At 37.3% G+C, this 22918-nt stretch overlaps 1 protein-coding gene across 3 annotated transcripts in view; it reads left to right on the forward strand.

Annotated features, from left to right (window-relative positions):
* Positions 1–22918, forward strand: part of RABGAP1L (RAB GTPase activating protein 1 like) — a 671327-nt gene that overhangs the window by 384217 nt on the left and 264192 nt on the right. For all 3 annotated transcript variants that reach the window (XM_043922777.1, XM_043922776.1, XM_043922778.1), the window contains one exon: positions 9460–9573. In XM_043922777.1, coding sequence (XP_043778712.1) covers positions 9460–9573 — 114 coding nt within the window. The remainder of the gene's footprint in view (positions 1–9459; positions 9574–22918) is intronic.

Raw genomic sequence — 22918 nt, forward strand, 5'->3', positions numbered from 1 at the left:
ACATAAAAAACTCAGGTTTGATCCCTGGGTTGGAAATATCCCCTGGTGAAGGAAATAGCTACTCACTCCATTATTCTTGCCTGGAGAATCCCATGGACAAAGGAGCCTGTCAGGCTACAGTCCATGCGGTTGCAAAGAATCAGACATGACTGAAGAGGCTTAGCATGTAGTTACTGTTTACTTACACTCACTCTCCTGTGAAGTTCCAGGTGATCCTTTATGCAAGTTATAAATCATATCTGTAGTTGTGTGACCTATTTTTAATTTAATGGGCTTTACTGGTTACATAGAGGTTTTTGAGAAACTCAATGAACAGATGGCCAAATGGTCAACAGTAGACCAACATTTTTAACATTTGAGGTTCTATATTAAAGGTGATTTTTTAAAAAGTCATCTGAATTGACATGGTATTGGAAGACTTTTATTGTGAGTAATATTTTGTCAAAGACTAAAAGAAAGGCAATGATACATATCTTTGAATAGAGAAAATTTACTGGTGAGAATATGACAGTGAGAACTTTTTATTTGTTGATGGCCTACTTGTCAGAATTTAACCAGTTTCAAAGTTAAGAGAGGGAGCATAGTCCACACAAGACTGCCCTTGCTTCTAACACTAGTTGTGTGAAGGTGTTATCCAAAATCACCCTCAGGTTCAGTAATTCGCTAGGAATAGTCGCAGAACTCCGTGAAAGCTGTAATACTCATGTATGTGTGTGCCCTTAGTCTCGCAGTCGTGTCTGAATCCTTGCAACCCCATGGACTGCAGCCTGCCCGGCTCCTCTGCAGTGACATCGTATTACCACTACAGGATACAGATTAAAGCTTGCCGAGGGGAGAAGGATGTTGGGCAGACTCCACGAGAAGTACCAACCATGGTGCTTTCTTTGTCCTTTCACCATGGAGTCACGGACCATGTAGTTTCCTGACATCACTGTGTGAACATGTGCTTGGAGTATTGCCAGTTAGTAAAGCTCACTTGAATCTTGTTGTCCAGAGTTTTTATAGGGGCTTGTTCATGTGCTGTTTATATGACTGGCCTTTAGCCCCCATCCTCTCCGTAGATGGAACTAATACTCTGTGCTTCAAAAACCCCATGATGAGTCACATTGCTAGGCTATTGGGTGGTCATGCCCACATGCAAACAAAGACTTCCTATTAGACTTGATATCACAGGGGCCTAGAGATCACCTCCTAGAGGCCAAGGGCAAAGGCCAGTCCTTTTTTTGGGTAAGGTTAATCTTCACTACACAGCAGTTCTGCAGATGAGGCTCAGCTGAAACAAGAGTTCACAAAACTGTGACTACAGAGACCATGGCAGATGAAAAAACTCCTTGTTGTTTGCAGGGTTAAGTTAAAACATCTTCATTCAAGATTAACTTTCCATAGTTTAGATCCCACTCACCTTGACCCTTTATAAGTTTCCCTCTCTGGTCAGTTAGAATCATATTTCCTGGGCCTGCCAGGTGCTTTGCTGCTTTGCAGCCTCTGCTCACACCACACTTGTCAGTGCGTTCTCTTGAGATCTTTCAGCTTTGTTGAGACTGTCTTGTTTACAATGCTCAGCCCAGTCTCCATCTCCTGTGCAAAGCGACTTTTCACCATTTGATCCCTTCTATAATCATTTTCTTTACTGAATTCCTGTAGCCCACATTACTTATATCACTTACCTGGCTGTTAGTGTGTTTCCTTCCATTTTGTCTTTACAAGTAAATCTTAAGCTCTAGCAATTTAGGAACATTATGGACTATGTCTTATACCTTTTTGATCCTGTAGATCCTCATACAGTGTCTCACCCATGATGTTAAATAAATATTTGAATGGTAAGCTTTCATATAAACACATCACATTATTCAAATATATGAACTGAAACATCTTGTAACATAATCTCATTCATCTTAACAAATTTCTGAGGTAGCCAGGTTAATGCAGGAGAGTATCAGAGTTATGTTTAAGAATTCGTTGAAGACATCTGCAAACATAAAGTCAGCAAAATGCTGGAGGATGTTCAGAAAAGTATTGGCATCCTGTTCCACCTCAGGGCTCTTGCATATCCTCTTTCCTTTCCTACAAAACTTTTTCTTTAAATATTTGAATTCTCACTCAGAGAAGCAAAACCACTCTACTTGAAATACCATCCCATTCCTCACTATATCTTGTTTTATTTTTTATAGTACTTTTCACTAAACAATATTATATACTTGTTTTTTATGTCTTTCTCCTCTATTGCTAGAATACAAACTCCATAGGGGAGGGACATTCACCTGCTAACAGTTATATCCTCTGCTCCTAAAGTAGTGTCTGATTCTTAGTAGGTACTCAGAAAAGTAGATGTTGAATACATAAACAGATTTGAACTATGCAGCAAATAAAAAGCTTAATTTTTTATGTACATTCAATTTTTATGTCATCAATTCAAGACAGTTAATTGAGCTCAAAGAGAAGCATCTAACATGATTGAAGGAATGATAGAATGTTTTATAAATTATTAAAATATTCAGCCTATAAAAACAGTAACTAGTATGTATGAGGTCAAAGTAAATACAATGATAAAATGTAATGATTAGATGAAAATAGTCAAATTTATCAAATGCTGATTATCGGAGGCATTCTTTAAAGTTTTATAGAAAAATGAAAGTTATTCTTACACAATGGTTAGTAAATATGTAGCCCTTTAAATTTTTATCTTAAAAGACTATAAAGGACTGTTCTGATAAATTTTATAATTAATGATTTAAAAAATAATGCAAAGTTAGAAATACTATCTAACTTTGGAAAATATTAGCATATTTTCCAAACTGAACTAACAGAGTTCAGTTATTGTACTTCATTCTAACAAGAGTTGCAGAATTTATCATTGCCCATTGATACGAGTTTCCAAGACTGTCAAATACACCAGTTGAACCTTTATTTTGAGACGGTGAGTGGTCTGCATTCCTGGGAATGAGGGCATATCCAAATATGGCCATAGATGCATTTGGAGTCTAAAAGTAACCCCAGATATTCATCATGGAGAGGTACCTGACCTGGATTCTCTAGGATCTCAGGGAAATCCAGGCTGTTCTCATAGGCTGCAGTGCTTCTGAGTCTTCTAGTCCCAAAGAAATGCTTTATTCTAATCACATAATTCCTGCTGCACTCCCCTCAGTCCCTTCAAGATTAAGGTATTCGTTATGGATATTGACTGGTCTTATGATGACAGTACTTCCTCTCCCCTCACTTTCCCCTGCTCTTTGTTCTTACCATTGCTACTGCCCCTAAGAGATCTCCTTCTAGTTGAAGCCAGAATATGGCTTATATTTTTGACCTTTGTGTCAGGCTTTGATTCTGAGACATCTGGCAGCATGTGTGTGCGGTGCCCAGGAAGCAGCTTGCTAACAATATGGCTTAGTTGTTGTTTATTTCTTTGCTTCCCTATTACCCTGCTAATGCTGAGACTCCCCCCGTCCATATTCAAGAAATGAAGGCTGACAGTGATCCAGCCTTTTTATGTTACTGTTTCTAGCTCATGATTTTAGTAGCATGTTTGAAACTAGAATGAGCTTCTTATGTTTTCTCCTTTCATCTCTGCCTCTTTGGAATTTTGGCAAACATCAAGGCAAATAAATCAGAGCCACCACTGCAAACCCATCTGCTTTCAGGGACATGTAAGCTGACTAGTTTGTGATGTTTCTCCACAGATCTAGCTCCAGCATAGAACTAGAGGAGGATCCCTGTGGAGTAAGAATAGAAGGCACATTTTAAGGTCATTTTTTTTTTCTTAGGCTCTGAATCATTTATCTGCTGACTGCTTGTGGCTACGCATGGTCTACATTGGCATTTCTAATGATACAAGTTGACATGGTACTTAAAAGCTGAAATGATTTTGTAATAGATGAAAAGTGAAAATGTACTTCTAGTTTGGATTTGACGATAGAAATTCATAAGAAAAGGTGCAGCGAAAGTTGTAAAAATGTTGCAAATCAGACCACAGCCAAAGGTGTTTGTTTATCAGGACATTACTTTTTCACCTCATCTGGTGCTAAAGTCACATGTGACAACACTCATCCTCACTAGAATACCTTTCTGGTTGTTGACAGCCTAGAAATTGTTCCATAAAAAATAATAACACACTTATCTCAGAAATGATTTTACTCTTTCACACTCCATATTTTTAATGGTCAAATAAAAATTAACCAAGTGACAAATTTAATTTAAAAGAGAGACTAAAATTTTTTAAATTTATCTAAGAAAAAAATGTTAATTTTCAACATACAGCATTTGTATCTTAAAAAAAAAAAATAAAAAATAAGGTATGGTCATCCAAACCTGTCTTCCTGATACTTGTTGACACTTCAATGCTATATTCGTTTCTTTCTCACAACAAGCATGTAAGTGATGATTGTCTTCAAAGAGCATTAAGAGGATTAGAAGGATGTCAGAATATATACAATATACTGGAAGAAAACTTATGTAATCCTCTTGATAACAGGCTGTATGTTGTCTCCACTTAAAATGATCAAGAGTTAATCGAGATACTTATCATACCTCTTAGCAATGGTTTTAAACTGATCTTCAGCAAGCTGAATTATATATCCTTTGTCAGGCCATGGATTTTATTACACTAGAGATTGATGTATTTTTGAAGATAAGTTTTGTTTTATGACTTAGCAGTTTGGAAATGAAAGAAAATCCTTTCTTTCTATACACATGTATAGAATAGTCTTTTGGACTCTGTGGGAGAGGGCGAGGGTGGGATGATTTGGGAGAACAGCATTGAAACATGTATATTATCATATGTGAAACGAATTGCCAGTTCAATGCGTGATGCAGGGTTCTCGGGGCTGGTGCACTGGGATGACCGAGAGGGATGGGATGGGGAGGGACGTGGGAGGGGGGTTCAGGATGGGGAACACATGTACACCCATGGCGGATTCATGTCAATGTATGGCAAAACCAATACAATATTGTAAAGTAAAAAAAAGAAAATCCTTAGAAATTTTGTTTCTGTGTGGTGGTAGTATCAGAGGAGTGTGGTCCGAGGAAGAAAGAAAAGAATTCTTCCAAACTTCTCACTACTACTGCCTGTTTCTGCTCTGAGTCAGTTTGTGTGTGTGGCCCAAGCTGATGCCTCCTTAGGCAGGATAGAAGATGATCTCAAGGACTTTGCCTGCCAGTGATTTTCTTGATGGTGATGATCCAGAAGGGAGACTTGTAATAGTGATAGTGGCATTTGTTCTCTCCCTAACCGTGACTTCAACCCCTCACTGATCCTCAGATTTTGAATTCTGAAGTAAAGAATGAAAACGGTAACTGTTCTGGCAAATTTAGCTTCTGCTGTACTCTGTGCTTGCCAGTCTTCTTTCAGGGTATATTTGTGTACATATTTTTTTCTTGCATGAATATATGCAAAGTTGGAGCCAGAGTGTTCACACTGGTGTTAGTGGCCCCAGCATTGCATATTGGGTTAAACATCACTTTATCTAAATAATTGTTCACTTTTGCTTTTCATCATGGACTAATAGAAACTAATATACGTAAGATGCCTGATAGAAAATTCAGAAGAGGGTGCATATGCATTAGTGCATCATCACACTGAAAGCTCAAAGGGAATTGCTTTCATAATCACAATGTTTATGATCCGAAGAGAAACAGTGGCTTATTTCATTATTTAAAGTGTACATATACAGAAGGATGTCTAAAACTAAATTCACCAAATTTTTAAACAACTGAACATGGTCCTTAATGAGAAGGAGGAATAATGATTATTATTTTTATTTATTGCTTTAATGAGTTTTCTCAGATTTAGGGACTTCACTGGTAGCTTACTGATAAAAAATTTGCCTGCCAATGTAGGAGATGGTGGGTTTGATCCCTGGGTCAGGATGATCCCTTGGAGGAGGAAATGGCAACCCACTCCAGTATTCTTGCCTGGAGAATCCCATGAACTGGGGAGCCTGGCGGGCTATAGTCCATGGGGTCACAAAGAGTCAGACACAGCTTAACAACTACACAGATTAATAAGTGTTCACTTGATAATAGACAGTGTGCTAAGCACTTTACACACAGTATATTATTCTAAACAACATGAATTTGGTATTACCATCCCGTTTTAAAGATGAGGAAACTGAGTTTAGTGAGATTAAATAACTTGTCTGAGCTTCTATAGTTGTTACTTGAAGTAGCCAGAAATAGAACCAATGAGTTTGACTGCAGCCAGAGCCACTAAGCCACCATATTGGACTGAAGATCGGAATGGGACATACATCCACTGGAAAGGAAATTGTGGGGGTAAAGTTGTGAGTCTCTAGATCCTGGTGAATTCACCACCTGTCAGGAAGTGAATTCTTCCATCTTCTCATTCTAAGAATAGTTGTAAGGACTTAAGGAAACTCTGTTTATGGGGGCCTTCCAAGAAAATGACCTCATGTCAATTTTGGTTGTGCTTATAAAATGTTTTTGGCCGTATTTTAAGAGAGGTTTTCACATGAAACTTTTTAACTCTAGATATTTGGATGGTCAGTTACTTGGCTTCTTTTTTGTCTTCTGTTCATTTTGTTTATTTTTTATAATTGGAATAAGTCTAAAAAAGGGATGAATATTGAAGAGAGAAATCATTTTGTCTTCCTTTTGCAGTGTTAGGTTTAGTGATTCCCTGACTCAAATACTTTAATAATTGAGTGGATAAATTCAGGGGATTAGATGTGGGTTCCTGAATATATACCATTCCTATTTTTAACAGTATGGGTAATTGGGAGATGGTTAACTTCAGCTTTTGCTTTGAAAACACTATTATTTTCTCTAGCAATTTCATTCATAATAGTCTGTTTGTAAGAGTCTAGTGTACTTCTTACGGCTTCCCTGATAGTGCAGTTGGTAAAGAATCCGTCTGCAATGCAGGAGATCCCAGTTGATTCCTGGGTTGGGAAGATTCTCTCGAGAAGGGATAGGCTACCCACTCCAGTGTTCTTGGGCTTCCCCTGTGGCTCAGCTGGTAAAGAATCTGCCTGCAATCCGGGAGACCTGGGTTGGGAAGATCCCCTGAAGAAGGGAAAGGCTACCCACTCCAGCATTCTGGCCTTGAGAATTCCATGGGCTCTATAGTCCGTGGGGTTGCAAAGAGTTGGACATGACTGAGTGACTCTCACTTCACTTCAGTGTACTTCTTAACCTTCACTTAAATGAAAGGCATCAGTGAATAATGTAGCAAAATAGCTTATTTAGTTTATAAAGTGAAGTTCCAGAAATTGTCCTCTTAACCAACTGAGAGCAATATATAGAAAGAAAACTCTAGAAACACATATGCAGAAAGCATTTAAAAGTAATCATAGCAAGGTAAAGTTTATTAAGTGCAGAAAAGTCTATGATTTTTAATGGGTTATCCATAACATCTTATGGAAAACTGCACTCAATCTTTCTGCCCAACTCACTATTCATTTGATTTTGCTTCTTTACTTTTTAAAACAAACAAGGAAGATTTAACTATTCATATAAAAAATTGATCAATATTATGCAGAGTTATATCCTAGATATTTTTGATCAATTTCTCTTTCTCTGAATCAGACTCTTGGCACCATTTAAACACAGCATGATAGCAACAGAGTAGGCAGTTTCTAGGGAATATAGTCCAATGATTTCTTTCTCTCAGCATCTCAGAAAGTGAAAAATGAGTTATCCTGTGAAGCAGTCAGCACATGTTTGCCCCTAAAATAGTTCAACTTGGGAGGAGTAACATTTTCATTGGCTATTTTTTTCAAAGAGTTTGTCGGTGGAGACTTACTGAAAAGAAACCCACTGATGGAGGAAATCTGGACAGTGAAAACTCATCTGCCCGTTACCAGATTCCCCTGCTTAGACTCAATATCATACCAGATAAATCATGCATTTTATAATATATTTCCATATACGTTGCCTTTATATTTACCTTGTTCTATATCCCCATCCTACCCCAATAGTCTGTACCATTAGAAACTACATTGGCCATGATAAACGTAAACTTTCTATGTCTCCTTTTATTTAAGGTATGGAAAATTTTTGAAAGTTTCATTTTTATTTGTCTTCAGCATTCCATTCCTATAAAGCCATCAGAATTTCCTCTGGACTGATTTGTAATATGTTTGGTGTTTGCTGGCAGATTTGGAATGTTTCAGTTTTAGTTGTTTCTCCACATGATATAAGATCTAATTACCACCCAGCATGATATAGCAGCTGAAATGAAAAAGGCAGCAAGAGAAGGCACTGGCTTAACTTTAGAGCTCATCAACTACTCCTCCTTATATACTTTTCAGCTAGAAAAAGAAACAAATAGCATTTATTAAAGTAACTCATATATTAAGCATTTTTTTCTTAATTTTATCTGAAAGAGGGGATTTGTTCAAATATGGAAACAAGACATTAAAAAACACTTTTAATTTGCATTAGTAATCATTGATTCTTCTTTAATTGTGCAGGATATTTTCATTATTGGGGTTGCTAGAAGTAGTCTTGTTCTATTTTCTTGACATTTAAACAGATAAACATTGAGAAGAATAAAATCAAGTGAATGATTATTTTGTATAAAGCTTAGAACTTACTCAGTTTTGAACTTTTAGATCCTAAATCTGTCTGGAAAAGAAAAGCCTCTAGATTTATATTTAAAGTGTATGTCATCTTAGTATGCTAGTTTGGGGGCTTTTTATTTTCTGAAGCAAATGAGTTGGGTAATTTACCTATTGGCAGGAAAGATTGATAATATTTTGTACTTTTTAAATGACTGTGGTCTGAGTTTTCTCATATCAGATTCTCAGAAAGTCAGATTTGGTTTGGGACAGGTGTGGAGAAACACAGACACTATCATTGTTTTGATTATGTGTGGTACAACAACTCTGAAGGGAAAGTACCTTAAATGGAAACGCATATATCCAGTATCCTAGCAATTCCACCTCTAGGAATCTGTCTTGAATATGTATGTATGGAAATATTCCTAGTGGTAGTATTTGTGATATAAATAGAAAAAATAACAAAACATCAGTGATAAGAAAATGTAAATTATGGTATGTCTATATCCAGATGTACCTCATTCTTTTTAATAGTTGCTCTTAAAGAGAATTAAATACATTTACATGTACCAATAAAGACTATTCTATCAGTTATCCTGTTAAGTGAAAAAAGCAGAGAGCTTATGCCTATTTGTGCTTCAAAAAGCAAAGGATAGAGATGGGTGTGTGCAACTTCCCTCTCTCCTCTCCCCCTCACATAAACATGGATTCACATATCTAGGGATAAATGGGTGGAAAGACACAAAAGAAACTATTGGTAGTATTTATAATATCTTTGGTGCATGGGACTAGGCATCTGGGAAGACAGGTTTTTTTTGTTTTTTTTTTTTTAATGGAGGAAGCAGCAAATATTTTTTATGCTGTTTGAAATGTTTTAACATGTACGTATTATTTTTCATAATTAAGAAAATTTAAATTAATGACCAACTCTACTTTTTTTTTTTAGGACTCAGCCCAGGAGAGTGTTATTACTCGAGATATTCATCGTACATTTCCTGCACATGATTACTTCAAAGATACTGGAGGAGACGGCCAGGAATCTCTCTACAAGATCTGCAAGGTAGGGCCCTCTGCTTATTTTTTTCTAACTTCCTTTTCAGGGCTGCATTCTAGGAATGCATCTTAAATTTTTTCAGATTTTCGTTCTGTCTGCATTTCTTATTTGCCCTGTGCCATTGTTTGTCCTTTACGCTAACACCACCAGATCCTCCATACTGAGTCCTGAAGGTGACTTTTGGGCTGCGTGCTCTGTACCTTCTTGTGAGGGAGGGGGCATAGTCTGACTTCAGTTTGACTCTGATGCTAACAGGAAAGGAACTGAAAGGTCCTCTTAGACTACTGCAGTGAAGGCTCAGAGGATTCTCGATGACTCTGTCTATCTGACAAGACAATATGGCAGTTGTTGCAATTTTTGACAGTAGGCAAAAGTAGTAAACAGTGTGGCACCTGTTTTGGAATACTGGCAGGTTCTCTGACATTGTTGATATCCTCTGAGTTATATCACAATTTTGTGCAGTTTTTAACATCCCATTTTGAAATCTTTCTTCTCCCTCATTATTAGTAGACCTGGAAGAAAACTGTTTCCTGATTTTCAGTAAATAGGCCTTGCTTAAATTTAAAAAAAAAAAGACTTTGTTTATTAGTGGAGAATAGTTATCAGATTATTAATTTCTGAAAGTTCTGTTAGAAATGCAGAATAACTTTTCAAATTATTATATATCATTAACTTGTATTGTCCATGCTAATTGAGGCCAGAGACTCAAAATTGCAAAATTTCCATTAAAAAAAGTTTTGCCCTTTATCCTCCAAGTTAAAATGTCCTACAAAGTGTGGTGGGTATATTCAGTATTTGTCCTTAGCTGCCATTCCAGTAAAGATTGTTAATGAATAGTGATCTACACAAAAATCTTGTAATAATATGGAAAAACAACAAACACCATGGCTGATTTTTAAGCCAGATTACATGTTTCTGAATTATCAAATTTAGCCTTTAGTTAAGTATTAAGTAGCAAAGATTAGTCAGTAGATAGTCAGAAATATACTCACATATCAATATCATTTTATATTTACTTTTTAAAAAAATGGCACTGGTAAAAGCAGTGCTTACACGTGCTTACCAAGTAGGTTGGTGTTCTGCAAATGTTATACTTTGATTAAAATTCTTGCATGTTTGTGTTTTAGCCTTCTGCCTACTCCTATCTTGTCTTGTCTTTTCTTTTTTCCCATTTCTTTTCTTTTGATGTAGCCATATTGGAGGATTATAAATGTACACACTGATCAGAAGTCTATTTTTATATGAATATATCACTAAGAGCTAGAAATGTATTACTAACTTAAAATCTGACAGTGTACTGATTTCTGGAAGGTGATATGTCATCTATTCTTTAAAATGCCCAAAACCATCAAACACCACAAAAAATGTATCTTATATTCATTATATGCTTGTAAAAAGGAAATGTAATTATTAAAATTTTTTTCTGCCAGTTTTGAAATTTTACAAGCTAGTGTCTGGCTTGTATCAGGAAGATGTCAAAATTTATATAGTCTCTTAAGTTATTTAGAAAGTCTGGCTTATGGTTTATGGAGCAGCGTTTTTCTCCTAGAGTTTAGTATATTTTCAGCCATTCAGTAACTTTTCTTGCAATTTGTCTCTGATTGAATTTAGATACTTTTTTCACATATCTGAAACAGATGGCTCAATGTGCTTGCAGCCTGTACCTCACAGTTTTGCTCCATTGTAGTAAACCAGTATTTGCCTCCTTATGTAAGATTTAGAGAGGAAGCATCCAAAACACTACTAAATGCAAAGATAAAAGTTAAATAGTTGGTACATTTAAGTAGTTGATACCCCTTGCTTTTGTATTACGGATAATAATCCAGCCTTGAATTCACTAGAAAGTATGTTATGCATTCCCACAGCTTGTGTAGCCATTTTAGATTATCAGTGTGTGTTTTGTAATATGATTACACAGTTTTAAACTCTTTCTGAGTAAAAAATGTTATGAAAACGTAGCTCTAAGATACATTATAATTGCTGAGTAGCTTAAATTGCACTGAATTTCATGAAAGTGTGGAAACCCCCCAAAAAACTTCATATTAAAAGCATCTCAGAATTCAAGATAGTAAATAAAAGTCCCTAAGGCTTTTAGTATTGTACTCAAATATATATCACCCAAACATAACTTTTCAACTGTCTTTGATAGTGGAGGAGAGGAGAGATGAATATATGAGAAAATGTTGGAGAAACCAAAATTTGTTGGGGTCCTGCCTTGTGGACCACTTGGTTTGTAACTGACACAATTCCTTTTCCTCTTGAGCGGCTGTTGTTTAATAGTCCAGTCTTCTTGCAGGAAAACCTGTGATGGTGGTGATAATCACAAATAGTTTAGATTAAATATTCTTCTCAAGTTTGTTCATCCACTTTCCTTTGCTTTTTGTATTCAATTTGAGCCATATGAGCTTCATCCTGCCATGTATGACTTTTAAGGTCACTGAGTATGATGTCCCTATTCTATCATTTTTATTTCTAGAATAGTATCTAACATCATATCTCACAGTCTTAGCAATAAAACTGAGTTTCCATTCTGGATACTTTGCACAAAACTGAATAAGCATTAATAAAACCTTGGCAGTAAATCAGCTATTTAGTTATACAATTTGTAAATTAGGACAGTTTTGCTTCTTCTTAAGCCATTCTTATTCTTTTTTTCCTCTTAGTAAGTTTTGTCTTATTGCACTGACCCAAACCTCTATTATAGTGTTAAAATGAAGTAATGATAGTAGACATCCTTGTCTCACTCTTGATTGTAAAGGAAATGCATTTAATGATTTACCGCTAAGAATGGTGGTATTCACATAAGCAACACATTTATAGACTTTTTTTTCACACAATACCTTCCAGGTGTCATAATAAATTCAAATTTACCGGGTACTTTCACATATATCACCTCATTTATTTCTGACAGCTCCTCATCAATTAAATCTGTTCTACATACATAATATGCTGTGCTCTGAAATTGAGAGAAATTATTAAGAGAACTTAAGTTAGAATAAGTGTAGAAATCAACTCTAGTTTCAAGGATACAGTCTGACTTTGTAGTTAAAAAGTTGTCAGTGACTCTGATGAAATGAGGAATGATTTGAACTGTCAGATTAGAGGGAATGCTGTTAAAAACTCACTGTCATGTTTTAATGGCCCTGTCAATTTTAGTTTTTGACTCTTAATATCTTTTTCAGAGTAGGAGGAAATCGAAAAGGTTCAAAGATTCTCTTGTTGTCATAAATTTATGTGTGGAAGTAGAACTGAAAGTATAATAGGATTCACAAGATTCTAGAAGCAGGAAGGTTTTAGCACCCTTCCCCTCCTTTCTCCTCTCCCTCACTTTTTTCTCCCTTCTCTCCCTCCTTTCTTTCCTATTAATTATGTCAATAACATATTTTAAAATAGTGTCCTTTAAAGGAGGAAGAAGATATGGTCTCCCCAAGTATCTTTAGCACTTTTCTAATTTACATATGATGTGAAATCTGGTTTTAGTTGAGAGATAGTTTGGCATAGTTTAAAGGACTAAGCATTAAGAGATCTGATTCTGGTCTTATTCCTCCTGTAGGCAGATTTAAGACTTTGGGAAAATCACTTCTTAAATTTCCTCAGTTAAGAGCGTGGGGTGTGGTAAGATGATTCTTCTTACAGTTTGCTTGAAATTGTTTTTTCTGAAATATGACGTATTGAATGAGGACTCGGACAGTTACTAATAATTCCTGTATTAGGTCCCAGCTCTGTTTGTCCATATCAGGACTATAAATGGGTGTGATTTTACTTTGAAATCTTAGCCTTGCTTTCTGTTACTGTGTTTGGGAGTGTGTTTCATGCACGCATGAAATGTAGTGCATTTAGTGATTTACTTCTAGATATACATCTCTTTATAAGACCTAAGACAAGTCAGTCATAGTAATTAGCTAAAACATTGTTCACAACAGATTAGACTTAAGTGACTCTTGTGCAGTTTAATTTGAGGCATGTTGCTTTTTTTCAAATTTTCTGATTCCAGCAAACTGATTTATATAAAAGAGGCTACTGCTGTGAATTAAAGGAAGGGATTGAGCATATTACAGAGAAATCACACCTCTGTTCATCTGGGTTAATAATTTGCTAGTATAATGGTTTGTAGAAGGACAAAAATAAATATAACCCCTGTTGCAGCACATATTTTTCTCAAAAATGAGGTTGGATTTAATATAAGAACTGATACGTTTCAGGAGTTATTTTCATACCAAAATGATGAGTGGTCCGATACATGATTTTTACAGAACGCAAATGATCATTGACTCTTGTGAAAGTAGATACAGTTGTATATTATTTATATTGTTTTCTTGATTTATGGGGGGTTGATTGAAGATTTAGGGCAAGAGAAGGGGACGACAGAGGATGAGATGGTTGGATGGCAACACCGACTTGATGGACATGGGTTTGCGTGGACTCCGGGAGTTGGTGATGGACAGGGAGGCCTGGCGTGCTGCAGTTCACGGGGTTGCAAAGACTCAGATACGACTGAGCACTAAACTGAACTGAACTGTGACTGTAGGGATGAGTTGTTACAGAATTGATAGTACTTTCAATACAGTTTTGTACCTATTTGACTACTTGTAATGCATCTCTCTTCCTTGGGGTTCCTGAATGATCCCTAGTTTGAATGACATTTTCTGAACACATTATAGCCTGCTATCATCCTTCCTCCAATCTATTAAATTCGTGATTAATGTTGTTTTATTTTTCAGTTCTAGAATTTCCATTTGATTTTTTAAAAAGTAGATTCTAGTTCCTTGGTGAAATTACTTTTTTTTCCTTTCATTTTCTTGAACAGATTAATCACAGTTATTTTAAAGTGCAAGTCTGATAAAATCTAGTATCTGATCACCTATGAATGTATTGTAGCTCAGCTGGTAAAGAATTGGCCTGCAGTGTGGGAGGTCTGGGTTCAATCCCGGGTTTGAAAAGATGCCCTGGAGAAGGGAAAGGCAACCCACTCCAGTATTCTGGCCTGGAGAATTCCATGGACTGTATAGTTCATAGGGTCACTAAGAGTGGGACACAACTGAGCGACTTTCACTTTTACTTTACATGAATGTATTCCTATTTTCTCTTGATTTTTATTTATTCGCTTATGTTTTCTGCCTTCTCAATCATATTTAATAGAATTCTGGGTCTTGTGTATGAAAAATTATAAAGGCTTTGGATGATGTTATTTTATTCCAGAGCAGATTCAGTATTCCTCTGGTAAGAAGATGGAGTATGCCATATCCCTTTGAGCCAGCTTTGACTTTATTTTTTTGCTTGGAGGGTTAGGATCTTCCAGGATCTCAACTAAAAGTCTGAGATATTTCCTGGAGACCTTTCTCTTTGATCGGCCCTACCTTTAATTTTCGTGTACCTGACAGGTCAACCACTGAAAATCTCTGCTGAGCTATTCTTAGTATTTATAGGCACTTTCCCACAGATTTCCCCTTCTATAAGGTGTTACACATAGCTCCTGTGAGGAAATGTGAGGGATCAAACCTTTATAATGTATTCCTCAAACTTTTCAGTAGACATATTGTTAGTTATTAGTTTCAGAGTTTCTGGAGGATGGGGAAGCTCACTGATGATCTTGTTTACAGGAGGATAGTAGATTATCATATTGCTAAGACTTAATCTCTCAGAGTAAGTGCTTGTTTAATTCCCCCCCCTCCTTTAAATCAGTCATTTCAAATTTAGAAGAATTGGCTATTTCTGCTGCTTTCATGGAAGGACAATTATATTTGTAGCTATTCAGAACATCAGGCGCATGCTTACACATATACATACACATAAAAAGAAATCTTTGCAACCTGAAGTTGAAAAGCTTCACTTGTGTGTATGTGTGTGTGGTTGGGGGTTAACTTCATGCTTAGCTTTTGAGTAAATATTTTAAAAATATTTTTTATATTTGTTAGTATCATTAAACTCATACATTAAGGATGTTTGGGGTTTTTTTCTCTTTTATACACATATTAATAGGATAGACTTTCTATGACTCAGAGCTCAACTGGGAAGACATACTGTTATTTTAAATATGGAGTTTTCTTCTGAAACTGTAACAATGAAAAGGTCAGGTTTGTGAAGCTGGGGTCCTGGAAAGAGAAGAAGAGATTTGTAATGCTCTTGAGAGTGTCTGAAGAGGTTTTTAAAATTTCTTTATGTGCATAAGCACATAAGAGCTTTTCTTGAAATAGCTTTGTAGTTTCTGTGGAGCCTGTAGTCTTTCAACTGAAAGGCTAATTGAAGCCGTCACACCATTATTAGAATAAAGAAGAGAAATGGTGGGATTATGAGGATAATAAAAATGTATAAAATTAGAATACAGGGATTAGAGTATATCCTAAGGGTTTGATTATAGTCACTCTTTTAAGAAAACATTACTCTTTGAGGATAAGGAGAAAAGTAAGGTTACTTTTTAAAATAGAAAAGGAAAAAACAAAACTAGCCTGCAAAGACATACACAAAGAACCTTCAAGTAAAATGCTAATTGTGGTACCTCCTGAATTTATGATTTTTCTCACAATAGAGGTGTGTTTCTATACCAGATGCAAATGCCTTAAATAGCCTAAGCAATAAACTCTTCAGTTATTTCTGAGTTAGTTAGCTCTAGAATTATGGGCGCTTCCTTCCTGTTTACTAATCGTTATGCAGTTGGCAGTGTCTTTATAACTGAAGCCTCCTCCTTAACCAGACCTCTTCTCACATGTATTAAAGACCTTGGAAGGGTGTGAATCTGAATTGCTCTCCTCCTCCTTCCCATCTGTCCAATTCTTAGTTGCCCACTTCCCTTGTGAAGCTTATCCTACCCACTTCTACCCACAGAGATTTAGAGATTAAAAATACTCTTGCACAATTTAGGTTATTATGGATTATATTTTGAACATTATCTGATTAGTTCCATTTACGTCTTTTCTGCAGTGTGTTCAGTCTTGGAGGGAGGAGGCTGTCTCTGACATTTTCTTTTTCTTTGTCCCTGCTTGCTGAGTACAGTCAGTACTGGCTATTTAGTGTTAATATAGTTGACTCAGCAGTCTTGACTTGATGCAACTGACTGTGTTATTCCATGTCCTGTAGGAAGCCTATCATCCAGACAGGATTAAATGTGTAAAAAATGTATTAGGGGAAGTGCCTGTAAGAGAAAATGGGAAGGAGGCTGGGTGTGCCATGCTGGTCTGACCCTGAAAGAAGAGAGGAAGGGAAGAGGGTCACATGGAAGTGTCTTGGATGTAGCGCACTTTTAAGGAAAGTTTGGCAAAGCCACTGGGCTGGCCTGAGCACACCCTTTCCCAGAAGCTGGCTTGCCTTTGGGTTCGTGCTGTGCTCAGTCATTAATTGGGAGCAGCCCATGGCAAGTGTGATCTTGGTGCAACCGCCTGGGACCCTTGGTCAATATGTTCCCTGATGTTGGAGATCTGAGAGGTGCATTTTCATGGTCACTGCACTGTTATTTCAGATGAAAATTTAATGTACATAAACTCTGAAAAAGCTCTCTATTTCTACCATTTCCTTCTGCAGTTTTGTTAAACTTCTTCAGAACATGGCTGCTGCTTTTCTTTGTTTTGTAGAGTTCCATCCTACTTTTGATGTCCTTTATGTACCATTTTTAAAAAATCAAGAGTATAAACCCTCCGAGTAATTTACCATAATCACACAGTAATTTCTTATAAGAAGGACATAAAATTTTTTTTAAGGATATGGCAGTTACATTAAATTTCCTTAAAAACAAAAGGGTATATCAGTTCACTTTTAAGTTGTTGCCAGGGGCTTTTTTTAAAGTGTTATATAAAAGGAAACTTAAATCTAGGAATCTTGCCAGCTATGTTAGATAAGAAAATTGCTTTGTGAGTGAATATTTGTGAGACATCTAGCCTTCTACATTTATCGTCACCAGTGTTTAGATGATTTCATATCACTGAATCTATTTTTAGAGCTTATGTTGATATTCCCTTTTTATCAGCATATAGGAAAAACTTAATAATTTTTTTAAACTCCAAGTTTTTATTATTAGAATCTAGGCAAAAATGATCCTGTCAAATTTATTTATATATATGTATATATATTTCCATATTTCTCTATATTTTTTAAACAATCTCAAACTTAGAAGAAAGTTGCAGGTACAGAATTTTATTTTCCTGTGCTATTTGAGAGTGATTCTCCAACATGATGCGACATCACTCCCAAATATGTTAGGATGTTTTCTAACAAGCAAGAATATTCTCCCACATGACTTGAATACAGCGTCCAAATCAGAAGAGCAAACACTGCTATATTGCTACCACTTAAGCCTTTAGTCTTTATTAAGGTTTCACTAATTATTTAAATATTATCCTGTATAGAGAAGGAATCTAGTTTACAATCACGTATTTCCTTTGATTATCTTGTCTTCTTGATTTCTTTCTGTCTAGAACAATTTCTCACTCTTTCCTTCACTTTATTGACCTGAAGATTACAGACCAGTCATTTTTTAGAATGTCCCTCAATTTCCTTTGCCTGTTTTTTTCCTCATGGTTAGATTTAGGTTATACATTTTTGGCAGAAATAACACAGAAGGAATTCTCTGCTCTTACTTCTTTCTCCCAGGTAGCACACAGGTGTAGCTGCTTCCCCATTTTTACCTGATTGTATAAATAAGATACTGTTTACTAGGCTTCTCTGATATGAAGTTACTCTTTTTGCCTTTGTAATTGATAACTATTTTGTGTGACACAATTTGTAGCTATGTAAATATCTCATTCCTTATCAGACTTTCCATCTGTTTATTACTTACTGTAGTCACTTGGACTCGTGAATCTTCATTTTATTCAGGGGATTATATTCTCTCACTAGCATTATTTGTTTTGGTGCTCAGGTTGTCCCCAGTTAGACAGGGGACCTTTAAGACCTTCAAGTGATAGATGTACTCTGTCATTCTTAGAGCATTGCCTTTCTTTCTGCCTCAAAAAGATATGTCCCAAGATTTTTTTCTCTGCCCTAGTTCTACAATTAGCCATTTCTCCAAGGAGCCCTGTTTTCTTTAGTCAAAAATGGTAAGAAACCAAAATCTGCTAGGTGTATTCATTGCTTTGGGGTGTCATTTCTCACAAGTCACCACAGTGAACATGGCTGGGGAATATACATACAGACATACATAAGCATGTGTATGCACACAAACATACATTTTTCTTGAGATATAATTCACATCCCATAAAATTCACCCCTTTGAATAAGTGAAAGTTAGTGGTTTTTAGTATATTTAAGAGGTTATGAAAACATCACCACTATTTGATTCTAGAACGTTTCCATCACTCCCCCCAACATCCTGTGTCCATTACAAGTCTCTCCTCATCATCTCTGCTCTCAGCCCTTGACAGTCATTGACCTTTCTGTCTCTATGGGTTTGCCAACTTTTATTGTTGTTTGTTAACATAGTTTGGTTGGTAACTTTTTTGCATTAATTCTGGGAAGTCTATATTTTTTGTCATTTGTGGCCACTGAAGTCTCCACTTGGTGATTAGCTAGTGTTTAGACAGAGATTTCCTTAAATGCCTGCAACCATAAGTTTCTCAGTCTTTGCCATGGGGCTGTGTGTGTGTATTTAGGTATGTCTTCAGTATTCAATCAAGCAGTCAGTTGACTTTCTACTTGTGCAGAATCTCACAGATAGCCAGAGGCAAGATTTTAAAACCATTTCAGGCCTTTCCTAAAGCATACACAAAGCTTTGGGCATCTCTAAAACCTTATGCATAGGTGTGGTCCTATAAATTCTCAGAAATATATCTGAGTCTTTCATAGCCCTTATGGACATTAAGCCTTTTGATTAGTCTCTTGTCTGCTCCAACTTTCATCTATCACCTTAGGCAGTCGCCATGTTTAACGTGTCTGTAATTGTTTTTGACAAATGCCCCTGGGGAAAAAGCTTTCATCCTGAGTGAACCTTGCAGGTAGACTCTTTAGGGAATCAATAGACAGGTCAAATGATAATTTTCTGGAAGTGGATCTTTATAGGAAGCTCTAGTCTCATTTTGCTCCCTCTGGTGGCTGCCAGCCTGCTTGTTTTCACTGCAGAATGCAAGCAGTTAGTTTTCCAGGTCATCATCTACAGAGCAGAGGCTGGAACTGTGGCAAGTTAAAAATGTCACCGAGTTCCTCGCTCTTACCAAAATTCAGTTGTATTTCCAGAATAAATGTCCCTCAGGCTGCTGCAAACCTTTGTTCAATATCCAGAGCTCTGAAAAAGTTGATTATAACAGTTTTTGCCATTTTTCTTGTTGTTAAGGAGAAGCGCATTTTTGGAGATCCTTACTTTGCCTTTTCTTTCTTTCTTTTTTTTTGCTGACATATACTGACCACATTTGTTTTTGTATTGGTTTATATGTGTTGAAAACCATGGATTCATAGAAATACTTCCAACTTCAGTCCAACACCAGAGGATTAATTCTAGTGTCCTGCATTTGTAATTCCCTTCTCTGACAATGAGAAACCCAGCTCCCATTATCCTTAAAATATTAATCCGTTAGATCAACATTCCTATGTGTGACCAGTCTCCCCTTGCTGCAGTCTCTTCTCTCTTGCACAGAGAGCCTCTTTACCATGGTCAGGCTCTAACGCCTGTGCCAGAATGTCACACCCTGCATGGACTCACCTTGTCAGCCACCACTTCCCCACATGGATGGTCTTGTCATCCTGGTTAGGGTCTGATTTTCCATGTCAGCTTACCCTTCTCTGTGTCTTTCTCTCCCTAATGGCATCAGGAAGGAAATAGGTAGAATAATGATGTTTTACAGATGAATTTTATTATTCTTTCTGTCTTTCCTGAGTTTTACTTATTAAGAAGTCGGTGAACCTAAGAATCCATAAAAATTTTAATAGTGAGTAAGACCCCTTTCAGATAGCTTCACATTCATTCTGAAGATGGCTCAAATGAGGTATTTGGGAAAAGGGCATAGTAATCTTTCTTGATGTCAGCTTGTCATTACTGCCATTTATTCAGCACTTCACTGTTTATTGACTATGCCAAAGCCGTTGACTGTGTGGAAACAATCAACTGGAAAATTCTGAAGGAGATGGGCATACCAGACCACCTGACCTGCCTCTTGAGAAACCTGTATGCAGGTAAGGAAGCAACAGTTAGAACTGGACATGGAACAGCAGACTGGTTCCTAATAGGAAAAGGAGTCCGTCAAGGCTGTATACTGTCGCCCTGCTTATTTAACTCACATTCAGAGTACATCATGAGAAACGCTGGGCTGGAGGAAGCACAAGCTGGAATCAAGATTGCCGGGAGAAATATCAATAACCTCAGATATGCAGATGACACCACCCTTATGGCCGAAAGAGAAGAAGAACTGAAGAACTGAAGGTGAAAGAGGAGAGTGAAAAAGTTGGCTTAAAGCTCAGCATTCAGAAAACTAAGATCATGGCATCCGGTCCCATCACTTCATGGCAAATAGATGGGGAAACTGTGGCTTGCTTCATTTTTCTGGGCTCCAAAATCCCTGCAGATGTTGATTGCAGCCATGAAATTAAAAGACGCTTACTCCTTGGAAGGAAAGTTATGACCAACCTAGACAGCAGATTAAAAAGCAGAGACATTGCTTTGCCAACAAAGGCTCATCTAGTCAAGGCCATGAGTTTTCCAGTGGTCATGTATGGATGTGAGAATTGGACTATAAAGAAAGCTGAGCGCTGAAGAATTGATGATTTTGAACTGTGGTGTTGGAGAGGACTCCTGAGAGTCTCTTGGACAGCAAGGAAATTCAGTCAGTCCATCCTAAAGATCAGTCCTGGGTGTTCATTGGAAGGACTGATGTTGAAGCTGAAACTCCAGTACTTTGGTCACCTGATGCAAAGAGTTGACTCATTGGAAAAGACCCTGATGCTGGGAAAGAATGAGGGTAGGGAGAGAAGGGGACGACAGAAGATGAGATGGTTGGATAGCATCATCGACTTGATGGACATGGATTTGGGTGGACTTCGGGAGTTGGTGATGGACAGGGAGGCCTGGCGTGCTGTGGTTCATGGGGTTGCAAAGAGTCAGACACGACTAAGCGACTGAACTGACTGTGTCCTGGGCACTCTGTTTAATTCTCAAATAAACTTATATGGTTTCTATTTTTACATTTGTGTTACAGATTAAAGCATCTGTTCCACTTTATCACAAAAGTCCTCAGAAGATTTGTCTATACTTGCTGTAACCAATTCTTCCTCTCCATCTCTGTCGTAAACTTGTATCAGTCAGGATTTCACCTGTGTCACTGCTCTGAAAATGGTCTGGTCAGAAAACAAATGTATTACAAATCAGAAAGAAGCATCATAGTCTTTTCTGTCTCAGTTAATAGTAACTCCAGGTACTCAGCTAGAAACCTTGAATCATCCTTGACTCTCCTTTCTTTCTCTTACACTACTTGTTAAAATAATAGCAACCATTCCCTACCCATTATGGGCAGCGGCCCCAGGATGTCAACCCACTGTGTGGTTTGCAGATGTTGGGGTTACTAAGAAAGATACGACTCACACAGGCACTGAAAGGAGCAATGCATTACTCTCACAGAAAAGAGAGAGCCAAGTGAGCTTCAGCAGTGTCAGCCCCCTGTGGTGAGCGAGTCCCATCTGTACTGTTTCAGGGAGACGGTCTGTGTTTCAGGGATGGGCCACGTTCCATCCTCACTGAGACAGTGGATAATAATGGTAGGGTTGGCCAGGTGCATATGACAAACACACTTCAGCAGACCAATGAAGTACACATCAAGCTAGAAAAGGAAAAGATACCCCCCGAACAAGACAGTAAGCTCAGCACAAGCTGTGAGGGCTCCTTATTTCCACGTGTGGAAACGTTCCAGGCCTATGGTGCTTTTACAGCCATGCAAAGGTCGACAGGCCGTGCATGACTTCTTTCCCAGTACCACACACCTGTCCCTTAGAAAGCCTTTTTGGCTGTTTTCAGAATATATGCAGGACCTGACTGTTTAATCACTATCTCCACTGCAGCTACCCTGGTCTAAGCTATAATTATCTACCTGATCTTTCTGCTTCCAGTGGCTTTCTATACTATTCATTATAAAAACCAAAGTCTTTATAGTGATTTACAGGGCTGTGAATTTCATGTATTAGTATTCTTTCCATCATGTATTTTGCCCCAGTCATACATGCCAGCTTTGCTCACACACTGGAGTTCTTGCATTGGTTATCCCCTCTGCTTGGAACAATCATCTCCCAGAAATCTTTGTGGCTTGCTGTTTCACCTCTCTTGACTTCTTGATCAAGTGTTACTTTCTCAGTATGGCCTGCCCTAACCACCTGGCTTAAAATTGCAATGTCCTCTTAACCCAGCACTTCTAGCCCTTTTCCCTGCTCTACTTTTTCCCACTGCACT

This window comes from Cervus elaphus, chromosome 14, assembly GCF_910594005.1.
Source record: "Cervus elaphus chromosome 14, mCerEla1.1, whole genome shotgun sequence".
NCBI lineage: Eukaryota > Metazoa > Chordata > Mammalia > Artiodactyla > Cervidae > Cervus > Cervus elaphus.